The 24,238-nt window shown below is 44.0% G+C and overlaps 1 protein-coding gene across 1 annotated transcript in view; it reads left to right on the top strand.

Annotated features, from left to right (window-relative positions):
• The first annotated feature begins 476 nt into the window (after positions 1 to 476).
• The window catches only part of LOC130109364 (importin-13-like), a 68,765-nt gene continuing 45,003 nt past the window's right edge, over positions 477 to 24,238 (top strand). The window contains exons 1-8 of the mRNA XM_056276237.1: positions 477 to 815; positions 15,562 to 15,687; positions 15,777 to 16,133; positions 17,777 to 18,030; positions 21,179 to 21,319; positions 21,524 to 21,665; positions 22,036 to 22,202; positions 23,790 to 23,910. Of these exons, the coding sequence (XP_056132212.1) occupies positions 747 to 815; positions 15,562 to 15,687; positions 15,777 to 16,133; positions 17,777 to 18,030; positions 21,179 to 21,319; positions 21,524 to 21,665; positions 22,036 to 22,202; positions 23,790 to 23,910 (1,377 nt within the window). The 5' untranslated portion in view covers positions 477 to 746. The remainder of the gene's footprint in view (positions 816 to 15,561; positions 15,688 to 15,776; positions 16,134 to 17,776; positions 18,031 to 21,178; positions 21,320 to 21,523; positions 21,666 to 22,035; positions 22,203 to 23,789; positions 23,911 to 24,238) is intronic.

The raw sequence follows: 24,238 nt of genomic DNA, 5'->3' as shown, positions 1-24,238 counted from the left end.
TTGTACGTAAACTATATCAGAAACGCTTCAGGCAGGCATGGAAGGAGCAACTTTGAACACCCTCTAAGCTTAATGATGACCGATAGACAAGAGTGACAGCTGTTAAAAAAACAAATCGTTCCCTGTCAATCTTGTATTTTTTGGGAGGGGGGGTCCTTCACATTTATGGGTTGGTTTGGTCTAACGAATATAAGGTGACATGCAAACTGGCATCACTGTGAGCGGTGGTACTGCCTCTACCACCCTGACGTTGTTCGAGGAACGACGAGCGGCGTCTAATTGGGCAGAGGTGACTAGACGGCACAGAGGCTGAAAAGCGTCTACATCGTTCCTACGTCGCCGCTAAACGGAGAGGTTTAAAAAAAAAATTTGTCGAGCGCCGTCGTATTTTTCCAAGGAAAAAGTACGTAGCGTTTCCGTCATGACCGGATTGGGCGCTAGGATAACGTTACGTGCGTTTCTAGCTAATTCGCGTTAGCATCGCAGCGCTGGCCGTTGTTGTGTGCGGAACAGTGCGAGCGAGCTAGCGAAGGGGGCTAATGTTAGCTTGCCGGTTAGCTAAGGGGCTAGCTAAGGGGTTTTGTCGTTATTCCGAGAGAAAATGTTTGTTACTCTGTCCAGTTCATAGATTTCAAAAAAGTAGTGTGAGGAATCTTATGGAGACGTTATAAGTCGGAAAGGTAACTCAACGTTGGCTATTTCCCTGAATTTGTCGCTGCTGTCTGTGGTCCTTTGACAGCTCCGATATGGAGACGCCGGGCAGGATAGCAGCCGCAACGGACGCCCTGGACTTCACCGTAGAAAACGTGGAGAAGGTTTGTCTTAACAGTTGCTAGTAGTTTGGTGCTTGTCAGTTTAAACTGAATCGTGATTTTTTTGGGGGGGAAACATTTGGCGATGCCTTGAGAGGGGTGGAATTCAAATTTGGCCTAAACTAATTAGTTCACAATAATATATAATCGTCTTTAGTGGGACTTTGAGCCCTGGAGAACATTTTGTTAGTTGGGTTGGCATATACGGACACATTTAGCCTGGCCCTGTCATCATGCCTTTCCCATGACTTTGAGTCATACCTAACTGATCATCTAGAAAAAAAGTGATCATTTCGAAAGCAAGGCAAATAAGAAAGGAACCCGAAACTGAGTGGTAGGCTATTAACGTGATGGAGGTAATCGCCCAGCCAATTCATTCTTACAGTGAGGTGCTGAAGTGAGTCCTCGTTTGTTTGTGTGCCAATGTGTTGCTGTGAGCCTGCATGCGCGTGTGTGCATCTGGCTGCCTTGACTGAGGCGCCCAGGTTGCTTTGATGAATCTCTCTGCCGTTGGGTGGGCAGTGACTTGAGCCAGCAGAGAGGGGAGACAATTGGGGGGATGGGTACAGAGAAAGGGTGAGGTGTTTCTGCAGAGGAGCAAAACTGGTGTGATGAAATGGATGGGGGTTGGGGGGGGTGATGCATGTCACAGTGGCAGCAGAGAAAGGGGGGGGTGGTGGTGATAGAGGATGATGCGACAGTCATGTTTAGAAGCAGGCTGGGATGAAGGGAAATGATTTTTTTTTAAGAGATACTTTCATGCTGTTTCTGAGCACATTTTTTAACAAGGGTGGGTTGAATTACAACCGAAAGGTAGGTGTGGTTTTATGATTTCGTAGCTATTGGCTACTGAAATTCAGGGTGGTTGTGTGGGTGTGGCTGAGTGGGCTAAACACTGGGGCTAAACCGCGTGCCGCTTGCCGTAGGGAAACGAGAAATCACTGGCGACAGCTCTGTCGTCACTTTACAAAAAAATGGCGAGCGACGAGACCACCGACAGCAGCTTTGAGGTTGAGGATGTGGAAGTGGAAGACGATTCCTCTTTCTCAGTGGAAGTTGACTACTCGCCTCACGAATATGTTGCTCCGCCAATACAGCCGTATTCCTTCGAGCCGAAAGGGGGCGTCTCCGTTTTTATAGGGTCCCGCTACGGACACGCCCTCTGTGCTAATGATAATTCGTGACGCCCCTAGTTACCACATTTTCGTCAACTGGAAATCAGTTACTTGGCCGCCGATATCTCTCGTCTGACCATAAATGTGATTTTTAGGGCTGCTATTTGTCTCATCGATCACATCCACACTCCTTACATCGATTAAGAACAGGAAAAGTCGGATTTTGGTGCAAGTATCTCTTTAAAGAGGTACTTGCATCAAAATCCGACTTTTGGATTTTGTGAATTGACCATCCCTGTTCTGATGTAATACAAAAAGATTGTCTATGGTGAGAGAGCAAGGCTGCCTCTCGGTGGATATTCTGTAATTGGCTTTGTATATCATTGCTACAGGTAAAGGGAGGTGCATGTGCTGCTTATGCGCACAGAACTGAAAATAAACACAAATCCGTATATGCAATTAAGAAAACAAAGGAACATTTGGATTAGGAGCTTCTTCATTAGAGGAGCAGAGGTACTTTTATAGATCATTGAACATCCAAAAATAGATAAATGATGTCCTAGATTACCCTGGCATTTTCGTTAAATGTGTTTTTATATGTATTTCTCCCTCACTCTTTTTGGGTGGTGTATGAGCTCTACCAGAGGCCTGGGAGTTTGAGGGTTTTGTGCAGTATCTTAGCTGCTCCTAGGACCGTACTCTTATGGACAGAGACCTCAGATGTTGTTTCTGGAATCTGCTGGAGCCACTCTCCCAGTTTGGATGTCACAGCCCCTAGTGCTCCTATTACCACTGGGACTACTGTGGATTTCACCTTGGTATTTCTGTAGCTTCTCATGCTCTTTCTTCCTGATGTTGCCGTTGCTCAGGATTGCTACATTGATCACTACTGCTGTCTTCTGTTCCTTGTCAACCACCACAATGTCTGGTTGGGTAGCCAGCACCTGCTTGTCAGTCTGGAACTTGAAGTCCCACAGGATCTTAGTGCTGCCATTTGCAATCACCTTTGGCGATGTCTCCTATTTGGACTTGGGGACTTCCAGTCTGTATTCAGTACAAATGTTCCTGTACACCATCCCAGCCACTTGGTTATGCCTTTCAGTGTATGTTTTACCAGCTAGCATTTTATACCCTGCTACTAAGTGCTGGACTGTCTCAGGGTGTCTTTGCAAAGCCTGCATCTTAGGTCTTGTCTGGTGTGGTAGACCCCTGCTTCAACCGATCTGGTTCTGAGTGCCTGTTCTTATGCTGCTATGATCAGAGCCTCTGTGCTGTCCTTCAGTCCAACCTTTTCTAGCCACTGCTAGGATTTCTTGATATCAGCCATGTCTTCTATCTGTTGATGGTACATCCCATGGAGGGACTTAGTCTTCAGTGATACCTCATCTTCTTATTTCTCCCCACTCTCTGTCTTCTGCTGCCTCAGGTACTTAGCAGTTCGTCCTGGGGGGCCTTCTTTACAATGTACTCATGGATGTTCCTTTTTATTCCCGGATAGTGGCTCTGACATTCACTAGCCCTCACCCCCCATCTTTTCGCTTATCGTATAGTCTGAGGCAGCTGGACTTTGAGTGGAATCCTACGGGCGTTGTGATGAGTTTCTGTGTGCTGATATCTGTGGCTTTTACCTCCTCCTTTGGCCAGCTTATTATTCCAGCTGGGTATATGATGACTGGTAGGGCATATGTGTTGATGGGTTGGATCTTATTCTTCCCATTGAGCTGGCTCCTCAGGACCTGCCTCACTCTCTGGAGGTGTTTGGCTGTAGCTTACCTTCTTGCTGCCTTCTTGTGGTTTCCATTTGCATGTGGAATACCCAGGTACTTGTAACTGTCCTGTGTGTCTGTTATCCTGCCATTTGGTAATTCAACCCCTTCAGTTCTCACCGCCTTTCCTCTTTTTGCCGCCATTTGACCGCACTTGTCCAGTCCGAATGATATCCCGATGTCGTCGCTGTAGATCCTGGTGAGGTGGATCAGCGAGTCACTGTCTTGCTCATTCCTGGCATATAGGTTGGTGTCATACATGTGTAGGAGGTGGCTGATGTTAACTTCACTTCTGAACCTGTATCCATAATCCACTCTTTGTGATGATCTGACTGAGGGGGTTCAACCCTATGTAGAACAGCAGTGAGGATAGTGCATCACCTTGGTATATGCCACATTTGATGGTTACCTGTGTGATTGTCTTTGAGTTGGCCTCAAGTGTTTTCCACTGCTGCATTTAGTTCTTGATGAAGGCTATTAGTGTCCTGTTGGCTTTGTATAGTGCCAAGCACTCCAGTAACCATGTGTGGGGCATTGAATCGTAGGCTTTCTTGTAGTCTTGTGTCCAATAGCCACTGGGTGATGTTGTTTCCCTGTTACTCTGCAGCTGGGAGTACACTTTGGGTGGTTATTTGAGGAACAGGCCATTTACTCTTTTGATTTCTGTTTCTCTAGTGTATCTCTTCAGCCCAGCAGCCAGAGCTGTGAGCCTTTGTTTGGTAGTTTCCAGGGCTTTACTTATGGACACCTTGCTGAACTTCTTCAACCAGGGCCTGTCTTTCATCACAGCTTCCTGCACTTCTGTTAACTGGCTAGCATCTCTCCATGCTGCTTTGATCTTGGCTTCCAGTCTTCTTTTTCATGGAGGGTACTGTTGGTGACCTGTGTTCTTAGCCCTATACCAAAGCATCTCCAGGATTACGGTTGCAGTGGCTTAAACAAGCTCTATCTCTGTTAAGGTGGCAATCGAGATATTGCATAAGGCTGTTTTCACATTCACAAGCAGGTTTTGTGGTGGTACTTTGTCACTGAGTCGTGGAAGCTGAGCCCAGGGCTTGACTGTCTTTAGTCTGGCCATGATTCTCATTTGAACCTTAGTAGCTTCAGCTGTCGTGGCTGGTAGGATTGTTTCAGCTGGTATGAGTCTGTCCTCATGTAGTATCTCCTTTTTACTGGGTGGCCATTCAAGGTGCTGAATTGTATAGTCATCCTGTTTGAACATGTATCTCAAGTTGTGACAGTAGCTTCCTTCTATTGATGTTTTAGCATTGAGCCACTAGCTGCTTCTGAGTCAGTGTGGAAGTAGGTCTTCTACTGGTCCACAGTTTCCACATACTCTTCATATAGCCCCTCTCCTGGGGTCTGCTGTTATCATTCCATTCCATCAGTTCCAGGTTCTCGGCCCTCGTCAATGAATGTCTTGTTCCAGTAGCCCTTTTCTCATCAGGTTGTCATGGTTCCCCAACACTTGACATGGACCTTGTTAACCCAGGCAATGTGTGTGTGTGTGTGTGTGTGTGTGTGTGTGTGTGTGTGTGTGTGTGTGTGTGTATATGAGGGTGTTATTTTGATAATCTTTTGGCTAAATTGTGGTAAAAAGTCACTCATGAAATAAGTCTCAAAATAATTCAAAATAAGTCTCAAAGTAAACAAAACCCAGATGATCCCCAACCTGGCAAGGAATGATACAGGATTCCACTCATCAAATGCTCAATTATATTAATTTTCATGAACGAATCAAAGGTGTGTGTGACATAGTAAAAGTCAGTTTATCTGTTATTCAAGTAAAATAGATTTTGGACTGCAAGCTGTTATGCCTAACATTGATTATGTTGCTAAAGCACACCTTTTTAGTACGACATCCTTCATTTATGCCCCCCCCCCCCCAGGATCATTTCCCTGCATATTCTTATTTCTGAAGTCATGTTTAATGAGTGAAAATGATTGCAAATCTGGTGTTGTCTGGTTGTCGACCCCATGTTTAAATATTATGCATAGTCTCTTAATTTTCTTTAAATGTTAACCTGTGTAACAGCAAAAAAGCTAAAACTGTGAAAGAATTTTTGATGATGACCTCTTGATATCATAATATATGGTGTTCCTGCTTCTCTTCCAGAAATGCTTGCACATAGCCTGTCTTTTCTTCATAAATCCCATATTGCACATGTTCTGTCTTATGTTAATGGTAAAATATGTTTAGTCTAAGTTGCTAGTAGGCTAATAATATCCGTAATGACATTATTATGATGTCCTAAGGATAAATGGGAGATGTGTAAGCATTACCCCTTCCTTTTCTTTAAAAGCTGTTCATCCTATTTTTGTATTTGATAGACAGGTTTAACTGATGTGGGGTTTTCAATCAGAGTTCTTCAAAGCAAAGGTGAATCTTAAGAATAAGTGATTTCCTCATTAAAGAAAAAAATCTGACCTTAAATAAAAACAGCAACATAACAAAGACTGACTGAACACGGATATGAAAAAACAACCCAAAATTACTTTCAGTGGAAGTTGCCAGGGGAAAAAAATTTCCAGATGAAAAGATAGTCCATGTATCCTCCTTCATAGACACAAGATCATGGCACAATTTAGCCACTTTGGAAAATTTCACAAAACGTTTTTATGGGATTTTTTGGTGGTTCAGGTTACAGTATCAAATCCCCTAAAAGCCTATATCTGTACTGAGTAGGTATCAGATAGCTCACATTGTAACAGAGTATTAGCTCTTTTGAAGGCTTCAAGCCATTATAGGTATGTATAGAAATAAAAACCCGTACATCAGAGATGAAGGCTGTGGTTGTAATTTAGCCATGCCTGGTTTAGTCACGCTTGTCAACAGTATTCAGAAGATGGAGTAGAAAATCCGATCACTCCTTCAACCCATATTTTTACTCCCAATATGTTTCAATATATTCAGCCAAAATCGCATCCTCCGCTTAATTGGTTGTGGAATCGGCTAGAAACATTGAGTTTTATGTAGGCCTACAATAATGGCAATAAGACAGTTGGCCACCTCAGATTCTCTGAGTGCAACTGTAGTCTCACAAGCATCCACACCAGACTACCAGCATAATGCTTTTTCAAAGTCTGAAAGGCTGCTGGTGATTTTATCCTCAGAAGTGGAAATATTCACACAGCTATCAAATCATCTCTGTGTTATAGTAGTGTGAACTGATAGAGAACCAAATTATTCTTCCCATAAGCAGGTAAGAAGAACAGCAATTGTTGTAGGAGTAAACATGAAAAAGAGTAGCAGGGCTGAATTGTTGCTCTATCACAGTGGTAAATGCTTTTATACACAGTGGTGGAGATGATGGTTCCTGGCACCGCATTTGTGTTTATCTGACACAAAGCCCTTTGTGCAGTCTTGGATCTTTTGAGCACAGTGCTACTTTGTCTGTATCGTTGTCCATTGAATGTATGTATGTGTGTGTGTGTGTGTGTGTGTGTGTGTGTGTGTGTGTGTGTGTGTGTGTATATATATATATATATATATATATACACACACACCATTTTGCATTTCCGCTTGACTATAATTAGCCCAGTCAAGCAACCAGTAATCTATCTGCTAAGCTAGAAGAGTTTTAGATATAGTACTACTACTACTACTACTATTTTTGGCTGCTCCCATTAGGGGTCGCCACAGCGGGTCATCCATTTCCATTTCTTCCTGTCTTCTGCATCTTCCTCTGTCAGACCAGCCATCTGCAAGTCCTCCATCACCACATCCATAAACCTCCTCTTTGGTCTTCCTTTTTTCCTCTTCCCTGGTAGGTCCATATTCAGCATCCTTATCCCAATATACCCAGCATCTCTCCTCCACACATGTCCAAGCCATCTCAATCTTGCTTCACTTCCTTTGTCTCCAAACCGTCCAACCTGAGCTGTCCCTCTAATATACTCAGTCCTAATCCTGTCCTCTTTCATCACTCCCAATTAAAGTCTTAGCATCTTCAACTCTGCTACCTCCAGCTTCGCCTCCTGTCTTATCGTCAGTGCCACTGTCTCCAAACCATATAACATATAGCTGGTCTCACTACTATCTTGTAAACCTTCCCTTTAATTCATGCTGGTGCCCTTCTGTCTCAAACCATTCCTGACACTCTTCTCCACCCACTTCACCCTGCCTTCACTTACTTCTTCACCTTTCTTCTGCACTCCCTGTTACTTTGGACCGTTGACCCCAAGTACTTCAACTCATACGCCTTCGTCACCTCTACTCCTTGCATCCTCACCATTCCACTGTCCTCCCTCTCATTCACGCATAGGTATTCCGTCTTGCTCCTACTAACTTTCATTCCTCTTCTCTCCAGTGCATACCTCCACCTCTCCAGGCTCTCCCCAACCTGCACCCTACTCTCGCTGCAGATCACAATGTCATCCGCAAACATCGTAGTCCACGGAGACTCCTGCCTGATCTTGTCCGTCAACCTGTCCATCACCATTGCAAACAAGAAAAGGCTCAGAGTCAATCCTTGATGTAATCCCACCTCCACCTTGAACCCATCTGTCATTCCAACTGCACACCTCACCACTGTCACACTTCCTTCATTCATATCCTACATACTCCTCTGCAACTCCCGACTTTCTCATACATTACCACACCTCCTCTCATAGCACCCTGTCATATGCTTTCTCTAAATCCACAAAGACACAGTGTAACTCCTTCTGGCCTTCTCTATACTTCTCAATCAACATCATCAAAGCCAACACCACATCTGTGGTGCTCTTTTGTGGCATGAAACCATACTGCTGCTCGCTAATCATCACCTCTCCTCGTAACCTAGCTTCTATTACTATTAGATTATAATATGATATATTATTATTGTTGTTATTGTATTAATATTACTATTATAGTACTGGAGTATAATTAGGATTTATATATTCTCCTTCAACAAACAGGGTGTGTACTACTTGGAAGGGTCAGCCTTGACCGAGCTGGTTTTCCCATTACAGGGTGGTTTGTACAACCACCAGACCACCCTGCCTGCTTGTTGTTTACACTGGATGCAGAACGGCTGTCTCCCTTTGTAACAACCTGCTGAAATGACTGAACATCTACTTTCATTCACATAATTCAGTGACAAAACCATTTTCATTTGGAAAGGGATATTTTAAAGGATGTGGACTTTTCTCTCTATGATTACTAGTAATATAAATCGGTACTCATGTATGTATATCTAAATATACAGTGGATATAAAAAGTCTACATACCCCTGTTAAAATGGCAGGTTTTTGTGATGCAATAAACAAATAAATCAGAACTTTTTCCACCCTTTAATGTGAAATTGCAACTTATAAGATTTAAGTGAAAAACAAAAAAACCTATTAGGGGAAATTTAAAAGTAAAAAAAAAAAACAAAATAATGATGATGCTGCCACCACCATGCTTCACTGTGGGTATGGTGTTATTTTGGTGATGTGCTTTGTTGTTTTGCACCAAACATACCTTTTGGAATTATGGCCAAAAACTTCAACCTTGGTCTCATCAGACCACCACACATTTTCCCACATGGTTGCGGGAGACTGGATGTCTCTATTTGCAAAATATAGCTGGGCTTTCTTTCTTGATTGATTGATTAATTTATTGAATGAATGTGAAAAGGTTTCTGTCTTGACACCCTACCCCATAGCCCAGACTGTTCTCACATGTAGGGAGCAACCAGTACTTGCCAGAAATTCCTGCAGCCCCTTTAATGTTGCTGTAGGCCTCTTGGCAGCTTCCCTGGCCAGTTTTCTCCTTGTCTTCTCATCAATTTTGGAGGGAGGTTCTGTTCTTGGTAATGTCACTGTTGTGCCATATTTTATCCACTTGTTGATGATTGTCTTCGCTGTGTTCCATATGATGCCTTGGAAATCCTGTGCCCATCTCCTGATCGATACCGTTCAACAATGAAATCCTGTTCATGCTTTGTAAGCTCTTTGTGGACCATGGCTTTTGCCGTTGCATGCAACCAAGAAGATGTCAGGAAAATACTACAGGAACAGCTGAACTTTATTTGGGGTTAATCACAGTCACTTTAATCAGAATTTTGCATGTTGGCACTGTGACTGGTAAAGGGAGAGAGCTGGCTGATATGATGGAGAAAAGGAAGGTAGATACTATACTGTGTGTGCAAAAGGCCAGGTGGAAGGGGGGGTAAGGCCAGGGGCATCGGAGGTCGGTTCAAACTCTTCTACCATGGTGTGGATGGGAGGAGAAATGGGGTAGGGGTAATCCTGAAGGAAGAGTATGTCAAGAATGTGTTGAAGGTGAAGAGAGTGTCAGACAAAGTGATGAGTATGACATTGGAAATCGAATGTGTGATGATGAATGTTGTCAGAGCATATGCCCCGCAAATTGCGTGAGATGGAAGAAGAAGAAGAATTAGGGAATGAGTTGGATGAAGTGGTGGAGAGAGTGGTGATTGGAGCGGACTTCAGTGGGCATGTTGGTGAAAGGAACAGAGGTGATGATGAGGTGTTGGGGTAGGCATGTTGTCAAGGAGAAGAATGTGGAAGGACAAATGGTGGTGGATTTTGCGAAAAGGATGGAAATGGCTATGGTGAGTACGTATTTCAGGAAGAGGGAGGAACACAGGGTGACATCTAACAGTGGAGGAAGGTGCACAGGTGGAATTTATCTTATGCAGGAGTTGTAATCTGAAAGATTGGAGACTGTGGGGTGGTAACAGGAGAAAGTAGCTAGGCAGCATTGGATGGTGGTCTGTAGGATGACTTTGGAGATCAAGAAAAGGAAAAGACTGACTGCAGAGCCAAGGATCAAATGGTGGAAGTTGAAGAGGGGGGCTGTTGTGTGGAGCTCAGGGAGGAGTTAAGACAGGCACTGGGTGGTAGTGAAAAGTTGCTGAATGGCTGGGCATCTGTTGCAGAAGTGGTGAGGGAGACAGCTAGGAAGGCACTAGGTGTGTCATCTGGACAGAAGAAGAAAGAAAGCCACTTTATTTTTGTCATTGTACAGTTTTTTGTTACAATGAAATGTGTCTTTTGCATTGAATCCATCCTATTGTATAGAAGCAGTGGGCAGCTGTGGTACAGCGCCCGGGGAACCAACTCCAGTTCTCAGTCACTTCTTTTCACCTGACAGTGTGGTGTTTCATCAGGGGGATGTAGCATGTGGGAGGATCATGCTATTCCCCCTCCCCCCTGAACAGGCGCCCTGACCGACCAGAGGAGGCGCTAGTGCAGCGACCAGGACATATACCCACATCTGGCTTCCCATCTGCAGACACAACCAATTGTGTTTGTAGGGACGCCCGACCAAGCCGGAGGTAACGCGGGGAGTCAAACCAGCGATCCCTGTGTTGGTAGGCAACAGAATAGACCGCCATGCTACCTGGATGCCCAGAGATGATGCATTTTTTGATTGAGCTGAGCTGTAGTGGTGCTTTTTCATTGATAGGATGGAAAGAGAGAATGAAGACAGTACAGTACAGTCCCCTTGTTTAGATTTCGAACATAAACGGAGGACAGAACAACAGTTCTGTTGATAACATGACGTGCATATGGGTTGACCTGAGCATAATTTCCGGCACAACCTATTGATTCTGGGTTTTTTTTTTTAGGAAAGAGAGAGAAAATATATCAGTTTTATTGATAAGGTGTTGGTTGGCAAACAGTCTACAGAATGATGTGAGAAGTGAAAATTGTAATGTAACAGGATTATATGTCAAGACACATGGGACACGAGTATATTCATGGTATGTGGGGAGCTTGGTCTTATATCTTCCTTAGATTTTGTCACTATTGGCAACATGGTATTCTTTTAATTTCTCTTTTGGCCGACTGCAGTAACAGTCAGCAACCACCCGCGCACACTCTTATTTGATACACACTTACACAGACTATTCTTCTTTGTTCAGTGTATTATCGTCACCTCTCTTGCAAGCGCTCTTTCTGGTAGTTGTTACATTACAATGCACTAATATGAAGGCTCTATGTAATAACCTTACCTTCCTTGAATACTGCAGTACAAATTAGAAGTAATGGGTGTCCTGCCATTACTGTGTTGACTGTATATTTAGTGAACAGATGGTGCTGGGAACACACTGAACCCTCCGCAAAGACATGCCATCAACTGTTGTGTGGAGCGTGGGATCCAAAGACCTGTGTATGTGTCTACATTGCACGTCAGAGGAAGAAAGTTCCCATCTTATCTTCATAGGTCCTCTGTTTGCTTCTTTTTTGAACAGTCTGTTGTTCCCTCGGCGCCTTTTTAGGCATCAGAAGTTCACTGTCCACCACACACATACTTATCACACATTTCACATTTTACTTATCACGCATCGCCCCCCTACCTTCACCCAGCTTATGTTTACGCCGCGCAGGGGTGAGTCCATTTATTCTCCCGAGTTTGGGAGTGAGTGCCACGAGCGTGCCAGCTAAATCAGCAGCTATGTGCAAGAATGGACGCTGATTCTGCTTCACAGAAACACGTCCCCCCCCCCCCCACACACACACACACACAAACCTACAGAGATCCTCGTATTGTTGTGCTGAAAAAGAAGAGTGTAGATGAGCATAATTACCTCTGACAGTGCGCTGCCAAGAGCAACCCATCTTCAGGTGAAGCCATGTGGTCCAGGCACATTGCTACCATCTGTAGATAGAGAGAGGTTTCTACACTTAGCCTACTTACACTGCCAAACCAACTGTTTCTTTACTCCTGCATACTTTTTTACAAAAGTGTTACTGTTTTCTGAATTACACCAGAACACCTATTATTATTAACGATGAATACATGCAATATGGCCTTGAGAACGATCGTGCACTGCTCTGTTATTAGATTAAAGCAGCAAATGACCAGACACTTTTATGTCTTAAGCTTTGATTATGAGCCCAGGAAAGGTAGACTTGCATGCGCATGCACACACAGAGAGAGCCCGGTCTGGAATTTGATAAGGAGTGGTCTGAGATCACACAGCAGACTGCAGTAATGATCCACTGCTGCTTTGAACTGCAATATCACAGCCTCGTCTACACAATGAGTGGGTAAAGGCAGCTCTGCCAGTAGACACTGCTCTACAGCCTTTCAGCACAGAGGCTCCATAATGATCCAAACACAGACATCCCCATTATCACAAGCCGATAACAGAATTATATCTCTTCCCCAAGTAAGGTATTTGTTAATCTGTTCTGATTATGAAGGAAAAAAATCAATTATCAAATAATTTCAATGATTTCCCTTCCATGCCAGAAGTGGAGAGACATTTACTTAAAGGAAAGCAGTCCTTTTCATCATCATCATCATCATCATCATCTCTCTTGGGCTGTCAACGAATATTCCAAATTCAACACTATATAACCAAATTGTAAAAAAAAAACAAAAAACGTTCGAGTAAAAATTAATATTCGTTTGTGAAAACAAAAAAAAGTTGCACCACTGCAGCTGTCTGCCTCGTGAATTCTCACGAGGGCCTTGGCCACTGCGCTGAATACGCTGCATGTCAGACAGGAGTCACACAATGTCTGTGGTCTTTAAATGAAGCCCCCCCCCTTTTCTCCCCAATTGCACTTGGCCAATTACCCCACTCTTCCGAGCAATCCCGGTCGCTGCTCCATCCTCTCTGCTGATCTGGGGAGGGCTGCAGACTACCACATGCCTCCTCTGGTACATGTGGAGTTGCCAGCCGCTTCTTTTTAACCTGACAGTGAGGAGTTTCACCAGGGGGACGTAGCACATGGGAGGATCACGCTATTCCCCCTCTCCCCTGAGCAGGTGCCCCGACCAACCAGAGGAGGTGCTAGTGCAGTGACCAGGACACATACCCACATCCGGTTTCCCACCCGCAGACACGGCCAATTGTGTCTGTAGGTGCTGCCCGACCAAGCCGGAGGTAACACAGGGATTCGAACCGGCGATCCCTGTGTTGGTAGGCAATGGAATAAACCGCCATGCTGCCCGGACGCCTAAATGAAGTTTTAACGGTATAGGACGTCATCTTATATGTTTATTTTGTAATATGTAGATATGTAGATCATTTAAAAGACATGTTTACGTGGAAATAAATATACAAGTAGTTATGTCTCTCGTTGCATTAGTTTGCCCTCTTATGGACATGATGCGCAGAAATATATTTGAATGGGTTCGAACCTATGTGTTTTTTTGTTTTTAGGAGGAATAATCGAATGTCATTTTTGGCCAATTTTGACTGCCCTACATCTCTCATAGGCAACCATAATACTAAGCAGTCTTCAATGTGTCTCTGAAATGCTGTTGAGATTGGGTGATAAACTGTTCGCCAGTGACATGAATCGTAGCCTTAATATGACAACTGGGGGCATTTGCTACCACAGCTGTATGTAGCATTGTTATTATTTGCATTTTCTTACACGATGTAGCCTGTCTTGATGTAGCCCACAAAGGTATAGCACAGACCAGGAACTGAGGTTTGTAATTTTCACATGAAAGAAAATGCAAATAAGTATGTATACTGCTGTTGTAGCAAATGCCACTGAATGTCATGTCAAGATGGCGATTCACATCACTGGCACTTTACTGCCCAATTTCGGCAACATTTCAGACACACAGAAGACAGCTCAGTGTTATGGCTGCTAATGGAATGATATCATTACAACATATAGAGAGATAATGTTGAAAATCGTGATTGTTTCCCCTTGAGGAAAGCTAAATATTGCCAAAAGGAAAGGTCTGCATTAGTATTGAAGAGCCAAACAAGTTTTAGGGACTGAGTCACACATACACACCTGCTGCTCTTCTCTTTCTCTCTTTCTCTCTCTCTGTTTGGCTTTCACTTACACACAGACACCACATGATTCTCTGCAAGCTATTGGCTCATTAACAACACAGCCAGGCGTGTTTCAGGGACCCTTATGGTAAATGGAGGCAGGTAATTGAGGCACAGTCATAGACGGGGAGAGAACCAGCCACCTGAGACCCTCTGCTCCCGGTAGGCATCAATGCTTTATTGACAGTCTGCTGCGGCAGTCTTATCAGTGTGCCCTGTAACCCATCGTTGTGTCTTTACTGCTATTATTCTGCACCTCCTTCATTATTTGACATGAAATGCCATAATGGAGAATTTGGGTGTGGGGGATTGAACATGGTAGGAAAGCTGAGATGAAGATGGAGAAAAAACTGAGCAGAGGGCACAGGCTGGAGGGAGGAAGATGGCAAAAAGGCAGGACTGGTGATGGAGGAATTGATGTGTGCAGGCCGCAGGGGTAAAGACAAGGATCAGAAGCTGAATGAGCCAACAGATTCTCTGTGTTGTTTGTCAGGCACTTAGTGCTGGCAGCCAGTGGTTCTGTTAAGAGCGCATGTACATGTGTGCCTTAGAGACGGAGAGAAAGTGAGAGAGATATGGACCGAGAGAGAGAAGCAATTGTGTTATTTTGCAGAGCAGCACCTCTCTTCCAACATTGCTCGAGTTATATATTGCGCTCTTCCACACTCCCTCTGCTAGTCTCTCGCCCCCCCCCCCCACACACACACACACTTGGTTAATCCAAGCTGTACTTAACAGAGAGCTGTTTTCAGACCATTGCTTTCTCCATTTTTCTGGGTTTCAGAGGCAACATATATGTGTGTCTTCACGTTCGCATTTTGCTAAGTAAGGCAAGATGCATTTAACATGGCAAGCTATTTTACAGCACAAAGAAAAACCCTCAACTGTCTCATGAGCTTTCCATCTCCCAGTTGGTCTGTTGTCCTTCACACCCACCATCATCGCTGTGTGGAGCGAAGCTGTAAACATGGCTGTGACCAAATTTGCTACAATGGCTAGTCTTTTTTTCAAACGTTATTTTAGCCCTGTCATGGTTCTTGGATGGATTTTTGTCTACAGTGCTTCTCTTCCCCTCTCCTACCTCACTTCTCTTTTTTTCCTTTTTCTTTGACTCCATTTCTAGGCCCTCCATCAGTTGTACTATGATCCCAATATTGAGAATAAAAACCTGGCCCAGAAATGGTTGATGCAGGCCCAGGTCTCCCCTCAGGCCTGGCAGTTCTGCTGGGCCTTGCTTAGTCCAGATAAGGTAATACTGAGACACACACACACACACAAAATACATGGAGGTGAAGACATATTTCATATCGTTTTTAAGCAATATAACTTCTCCTACAGGTCCCAGAGATCCAGTACTTTGGTGCCAGTGCACTCCACACTAAGATCTCTCGCTACTGGTCAGACATTCCCACAGACCAGTATGAGTCGCTGAAGACCCAGCTGTTCTCCCAGATTGCCTGCTTCTCCTCCGGCTCTAAGATGGTGCTCACCCGCCTATGTGTGGCCCTGGCCTCGTTGGCGCTCAACACCATGCCCGAGGCCTGGCCCGGAGCAGTGGCAGAAATGGTGCGGGTGTTCCAGGAAGAAGGGGGAGGGGTGGATGGACGGGCACGGTGCCTGGCATTGCTGGAGCTGCTCACCGTGCTTCCCGAGGAGTTCCAGACCAGCCGTCTGCCGCAGTACCGAAAAGGACAGGTGAGAGGTTGCTGCAGTACCTGAGGTGGCCCATGATGTTATAGCTGGAGTTAAAAGAAAATGTTTTTTTTTTGTTAATCACTGAGCAGAAGGAACCAAACACAAACATAGAGCAAATCAAATCAACCGAAGTTGATCAAAGTGCTGTACAATTATAGTGAAAGATGTGAAAAATAATATTAAAAAAGGCTTGAATAACGGCAGTGAAAAACAACGATAAGATACCCAGCACCCAGGATGACAATAGATAATTAAGAATGTTGTGTTGAAGTTTTTGTGACCTCCAAGATGAGTCATTGAAAGCAGTAGTGTGGATCTTTTGAATCGATCTCCATTTTATTCTCATTGCTCATGTTGAACAAAAGAAGGTTTCATTTTCACAGTCATCCATCGTTTTCTTGACACTGGACACCCAGCTCTAGCTTGCTGTCTGCAGTTAAATGAGGGACAAATCCACAATCCTCGTTCTGTGCAAGAAAACACTCCACAGTTAACATAATGCTACAACGGTCTATCGTAGTGAATTTTAAAAACATACAGTTGGTTTTATTGCCAAGTTCCCTCGAAGTGTTTGCTTAGCTGTGCTGTAGCGAACTGTCTCCTTGCTGGTAATCACTTGTAGGCTGTATTGCAGGAACAGTAGGGAAAATGACAATAACTGACTGTAAAAAAACAACTGTACATTTTTAAATTGACCACTTGAATTTGTAATGGTAGACTGCTGTAGCATCATGTTAGCTTTGGTTGAACCATGGAGTGCTTTTCGCACAGAACAAGGACTGTGGATTTTTCCCCCATTATTTGCGTTGAATTTTAGATGGTAAGCTGGAGCTGCATGTCTAGTATCAAGAAACAGATGAATGATCATGAAAATGAAACCTACCTATGTACTACTTGAGCAGTGATTATGAAATATGGATGCGTTTAAAAGAATCTGAACTATTCCTTTAATTTTGAGTATCTGCAGATTTTGATTCCGACAATTCATACTTTGGGTACATAAAAGTTAGTAAAATCAATCAAATCAGTTCAGTCGACAATCTAATAGCTCTGCATGACAAAATAGCATCACAGCTGTCCAGCAATGGTTTTCGTTGTTTTGTTTTGTTTTTTTATAGCAAAGGGTACAATAGATCTTAAAAATAGAAAAACACTTAAAAAAAGGAAGGACATTCCAAAAGTAACCCAAACTCATTTGTATTCCTTCCAATGAATTCTTCTTATCATATAAATAGTGTTTAAAGTTGCTTGATTACTACTGTGAAACACTGGCATTGCAGACATTACGTGTGGCTGTTGGGCTGTTTTCATCTTCCAATTTAAAGAAGTTCCATACTGCAGACATTTTAGCTGCTTGTTGTGCCTCACTGCTGGCAAGTTGTGGAAAATGTCATTTTATGGCATATAGACAGCACGCAATGGGGCATTTATGACACCTCTATGACAGCTCCCATAGGCTGTCATGTAAACAATGGCAATGGGGTAAAATAAACAAAGGATCAGCATTTGATAGTACTTAATAAAGCCGATACTGATCAATTAGAATAAGCCTTGATTGGCTCTGATATTGATCTCTTGGACTGGATTGGTACATCCCTATAAATAATGGGTTATATAACCCTGGTCATCTCCTCTCCTTCTAGGTGCGGGGGGCCCTGGGCCGTGAGTGGAGTTCAGTGTGCCCCTTACTGCAACAGCTGCTGCGAAGGGCAGACAGCCCCGGGGCAGTGAAGGCTCGTGTGTTGCGCTGCTTGTCATCCTGGGTGCTGCTGGATGTACCCCTCAATGAAAGCGAAGGCCTGGTGCAAGACTGCTTCAGTGCCCTGCCTGACCCCGAGCTCTTCGACACTGCAGTTGAGGCTATTGTAAATGCCATCTCACAGCCCGACTCCCAAAGGTGTGTGTTTATGTCTTTGAGTATTGGTGTGTTGATCTCTACAGCTGAAGGAAGCTGCGATGAGGTGGCATCAAAGTAACTGAGCCACCCATGAGTATTTCAAGAGCAACAGGGAACAAAGGGAGAATGGTGATGTACAGAAAAAAAGGCAGTGAAGATACAGTGAGAGAGTCGACAGAAAAGCCAAGGACAGGAAGCAGACAGGGAGGCACTGGAAGGGCATCAGAGGAAGAGAGTTTGGGGGCATAGGGAGGGAGGAAGGAATTGATGCAGGGCGAGTTGACAGCCAGGGGGAGGAGAGCGGCCTTTCTTGGCTGGCTGGCGTTGCCATGGTTACAGTGCAGGGGAGAGATGTCATCACGCCCTGGTTGATTCAGACATGGCAGGCATCCTTTCCCCGCCCCATCCCCCTCCCCCTCTACACAAACACACAAACCCACACACATACATATGACAATCTTGGGGAGAGAAGGGGATTTTGGTTAATGAAGATGGTATTTAGGTGGGAATACGATGGTTTGAAGATGAAGAGGGTCATAAGGTGTGAAAGTGCGAGACAGGAAGAGACTTCATCCTCCACTCATATTGCACCGCTAGTAGAATGGTATGAGATTCGTCAAGTCTGAATTTTTTTCTTAAATACACACACACACACACATATATATATATATATATATATATATACAGTACACCCTTAAACATATGCACATCATGCACAGCAGATGAAGAGGATGAGAACGAATAAGGTTGAAGTCAGCGGTTGGAACACAGCCTCAATTGAGCCTGAATTTGATAGTGTAACATTGGGATTTATGAGGTCACATTAGTGTGACTACACTTTTTGTTTTGTGCTAGCCAGTTTGTCAGTTTTTGTGTGAACGTATTTGTAAGCTAGAGAGCGAGAGGGTTAGAGAACAAGAGGAAAATAGAAAGCCAAGAATCTAATGGAAGAAATGGTACAAACACTGTCTCCGTATGACTGTTCTCTTCAGAAGTTCTTTGCCTGCCTTTCTCTCCTCAGGTAAAATCTACTCCATTTTTCTTTTATATCATTTTTTCACTCTCTCTTCTTTTCCTTTCTCCCCATTACTGCTAAGCTCTCGTCCCTGTCTCTTGTTCTCCCTTTCTGTTTAAACACATTACAGTCAACTCATTTGGGAGGATGCTATTGGTCCGGCTGCATCCTGTTGCCAGGCAACCCATTTCCCCTGTCTCAGAGCAGTGCAGTAATTGCGGAGGGGATGAGCAAGAGAGAGATGGCTTGGGGATGGGGGGGCGGGGGGGCGGGGTAAAACTATAGAGTCTGCATTGGAGGGTTTAGGAGCAGGAGAGACACACAGACCATGAGTTGGATAAGAAGAGCTAAGACTGCAGCTTAAACTCTCAACTAAACTTGCAGAATGTCATCACTTATATAGAGAAAAACCATACAAACCCGGTCTGCCCTTTTAATCTCAACATACACATGCCCACAATCCCCCCGCTCCCTGAGCTAAGGGTGCATGACCTGCATCTCCAAAGCACTCTATTAAACATGAATGAGTTTCTGAGTGTGTGGGTGCATTCTGTCCCTAATACTCGCACACAAAGATAGACACACGCACGCACACATAGACCGAGTTAAGTGCAGTCAGCCCTTCTGCCCCTTACAGGGTTACTCAGACAATAAATCCTGGAGGATGTAAGACACATGAGTGCACGCACACACTCAGAAACATACATGCATGCACACACTGACACACACAGGTAGAGAGCTATTAGATGGAACTCATACACACAGCATGGTCAAACTCCCCAGAGACAGCTGAATGGCTTAGTCTGCTGAGTAGGGGACTTTGTTTTACAACATAGGACTGCAGACATGGCTTCTTGGCTCACAAGAGGGCCCAGGAGAAATTAGAATAACTAAATTGCTGGCTTTGTCTACAAAGAGATGCTTTTAACCTGCACAGTGCAAGTTTCAAATGAATATCTTTTTCTTGATTTTCTTTTTTCAATCATCTTAATTTGTTCAGCATTCAATCTGCTGCTGGTAGAGATTGGGGCTGGCGAGTTATACCATCACATACTTGGGGAATGCTTGATCTTAAATGTAGTATATCTGTTAACCATCTTTTTGGTCAAATCATGTCTGGATATTTTCAGAACCTTGCTGTGTTATTGATTAATATTCATCAACCAGTATCAATACACTTCTCCTGAAGGATGGCGTGTACTGTGCAACACTCGAGGGACACACACACAACAGTGCTCATGCACATACTGCTCACACATGCAAATCCTCGCTATCGTTCAAGCACACATGCATGTGTGCATATGTATACCTTTCATCTCTGAATGTCCCCCTTTCACTTGCTGTTACTAAAGATGATAGGAAGACGGCACTATAGTTGTCAAACAGGCAGGTGTACGCCTTAGTAGTGTAAGGTGGGCATGTTAGTGTGCATGTGGCATACGTTTGTGTGTGCGCATGTCTGTATAGGCATGTGTCTTATCTGGAGAGTGAATTGAAAATGGCTGAGAAATGGCCTCCAGGTGCTCCGGTTTCCTCCCACAGTCCAAAGACATGTAGGTCAGGTGAATTGGCCAAACTAAATTGTCCCTAGCTGTGAATGTGTGTGTCGGCCCTGTGATGGCCTGACGGCCTGTCCAGGGTCTCTCCCCGCCTGCCAGCCAATGACTGCTGGGATAGGCTCCAGCAGCCCCGTGACCCTGAGAGCAGGATAAGCGGTTTGGATAATGAATGGATGAGACAGCAGCAAGAGTAGACCATGATAACTGACAGATATGGGGTGCGGCTTTAAGTGGCAACCTTAAACAGATTTTCCGGTTCACAAGTAGACGTGTGGGTTGCCAGTGGGTTGTGGCTGTGCGCAATCAAAATTTAACGTCGACTTGGACTGAGTTTCAGCTTGATATAAAACACTTGTCATGGGCAACAAAAACCGCTCCAGCTGTGCGCGGTGTGAGTCTGCAATGGGTTCACCATCACTGGAATACAAAGGCCCCATGGCTGTGTAGTGATGTTTTTCCTTCCTTCCACAATACTGCATTAGTAACTTACCTGTGTTCTTTAAATGTCATAGACTCCTAACTGTCAGTACTGCTGTGTGTGTGTGTGTGTGTGTGTGTGTGTTTATTTTTATAGATATGTCAACACTCTACTGAAGCTGGTTCCCCAGGTGCTTGCCCTGCAGGAGCAGCTCAGAGAGGCTGTTCAGAGCGGAGACATGGAGACTTGCCACGGAATCTGCCGTATCGCCGTCACACTGGGAGAGAACCACTCCAGGTTTGTGGCTGTGGGTATAGTGGTCACTCCCCATGTAAAAGGGTGTCCATATACCTTCCTTTAGGATCTGGTTAGCCTGTATATTTACTGCAAATTTAGCTAATCATGAATTCTCTGTTATCCCCACTACTCTCTCTCCCTTTTCCTGTCTCACCTTTTCTTTTTCTGCTGTCTTGTTCTCCGTCTTTCTTGATCTCTATGTAGGACCCTGTTGGAGCAAGTGGAGCACTGGCAGGGCTTCCTTGCTCTAGTCAACATGATAATGTTCTGTACTGGCATCCCTGGCCATTACCCAGTCAATGAGACCACCAGCTCCCTCACACTCACCTTCTGGTACACCCTACAAGTACGTACCTCAGCTCAGTGATAGATGAACATGCGGTGTACCCACAGAACTGTTCGCTGCCATACCATGATATTACGATATTAAAAATCCCAGACAATATCTAGTCTTGCATCACAATATCGTATTATATCGATATATTGCCCAGCCCTAATTATTATCATGATCTAAAAATCCATGGATGGCTGGAAGGTATTGTATGCCTAGGGAAAGGTTGTTTACTTGGCGTGCTAGTACAGTTTGGCAAGCTTTTCCACCCTGGTATATATTTTTGATCATCTCAATGTATAAATCTGTTATAATCTTCAAGCAATCTTTATGTTCTAGAATAGTAATCTATTTTGCCTCTCTTTACCCATGTCCCTGACTATAGGATGAAATCATGTCATTTGAGTCAGACAGGCAGGCAGTGTATCTGCAGGTCTACAGACCAGTGTATTTCCAGTTGGTGGATGTGCTGCTGCACAAGGCCCAGTTCCCCTCTGACCAGGAATATTCATCTTGGTCCTCAGATGAAAAAGAGCAATTCAGGATCTACAGGTGTGTGTGTGTGGGGGGGGGGGGGTAGGACCAGGAGTACACATCTTTGGTCCTCAGATGAAAAAGAGCAGTTCAGGATCTTCAGGTGTGTGGATGTGTATGTGAATTTAAAGCATTATTTAATTGTTGAGTGCTTTGAGTGGCTGTTGCAGTAGCTGTTGTGAATGTGCATGCATGGCTAATGCCTGTGTTAATGTTTAAGCCCGTAGCACACCGTTGTTAGTGTATTAATGTGTGCTGGGATGTTTTCAGAAATTACTTGCTTGACAGGTTGATTGATCAGCAAATGAGTGTGTTTTCTCTAATACACTCTCTGAACTGCCAGCTGGGAGGGCAGAAGCGACTGTCTGACAGTAGGCTCTGCCATCACAGAAAGAAAAGCATCGGTTTACATTTATTAAGATCTCCAATGAAATGAAAAATATATTGTCACGCTTATCTATACTTAATTTACATCTATTTAACACTATGTTCTAGAAATTAAAAACAAAACAAAACATAGTTTTGTGTTTATAAGAATGTTTTTCATTTCCTGACAAATACAATATTTTTTTGGTTATGTCATCCTGCACTTGTGGACTCAAGGCCTAGACACACCAAACCGACATCAAGAGAACTAGCGGTGACGAAGGCCGACTGTTGTGTCGCCTCACGTCGCCTGCGTCTGGGCCAAAAAGTAGCACTTGAACACACCGCAAAGACTACAGCCAACGGCCAACTAGCATGTATGTTCTGCGCCTGCGTGAGAGGAAATAACTCTCCATACCAGCAGGTGGCGGTAGTCTGTATTCATCATTCAAAATGTGAAACCGGAAGACCCAGGACTGTGGCTATACAAACCGTAAACAAAGTAGCGTTTGCTTACCAGCGTTTGCTTACCATTTTCGTTCAACTCTCGCTCACTACAGGCGGTGTCGTACTATAGCTTTTTGGAATGTTCAGGTGAGGTGAAGACGAAAAATGAGAAGAGCCTTCTGTGTGTGGCCTCTTGACTTTGTCGTTTGCTTGTTTTCGTAACTTCCGTTTCGCTTCTCGTGCACTGATTTGCTAAGCTGAACAGCCAATCGGAGTGATCTCTCACCGACGGGCTCCGCCGCTGATTCAACATGCTGAATTGGCTGAAAAACTGCCGATGGGTCCAGCTAGTGCCAACAGTGCGGGACACACCGCAAAAACTAGGACCACAGATGCGCGCCGACCGTCGGCCTGGTGTGTCACGGCCTTTACATTAACAGAAATATTCGATGAATTGGGAGTCAGATTGAGAGCAGACGATTGATCTTCTGCCACCAAATTAAAACTAGCCAACAACATGTCAGTGTCCACGTTCTTCTAAAAAAATGCCCAGCCATTATTTACTGTTCGTCAAATCAAACTCCCAAGTCATTTTTTACCCCTTTCAGACATATCAAATCGCAGAGATTTGCGGTGCTGTTAATCCTGTTTCATGGGACCTTTTTTTTTTAAAGCATTTATCGATCCATCAATTTATCGGATAGATAGACTGGTAAGGTCATGCATTTTGCCTGGTAGATAAGCAGATAAGCTTCTCTGTCCTAATATGTGTTTTTTCTGCCTGTCTTGCAGGGTGGATATCTCGGATACACTCATGTATGTGTACGAGATGCTGGGAGCAGAATTGCTTAGTAACCTGTATGATAAACTTGGAAGACTGTTGACCAATACAGAGCAGCCCACGTCATGGCAGGTAGCTAGGACACATACACTTAAACACATTAATAGTTAAAACCAAAGGTCAAGTATTTATTCTGTGTGTCTTAGATAATTTTACAGCGTATAGGTGTTGACCTAGTATATAAATTTTAGGTATGACAAACAGTTTTCCAGAGCTGAAGCCAATACTTTATTTTCTTTCAGTTTTTAACAATGTTATGCTATCGTGTTGGTTTGTATGAAAATTCTTTCTTTCTAGGAGCATTGTAACAGTGCATTTATGCAGACAGATTTAATATATATTTGTTATGTCTGGTTTTAACAAGAAATCGTGTCTAAATGACTTGGGCTTATCATGCACA

Source organism: Lampris incognitus, chromosome 3 (genome assembly GCF_029633865.1).
Source record: "Lampris incognitus isolate fLamInc1 chromosome 3, fLamInc1.hap2, whole genome shotgun sequence".
NCBI classification, from domain to species: domain Eukaryota; kingdom Metazoa; phylum Chordata; class Actinopteri; order Lampriformes; family Lampridae; genus Lampris; species Lampris incognitus.
Note: the sequence above shows the minus strand (reverse complement) of the source record. Positions and strands in the feature narration are given on the sequence as shown.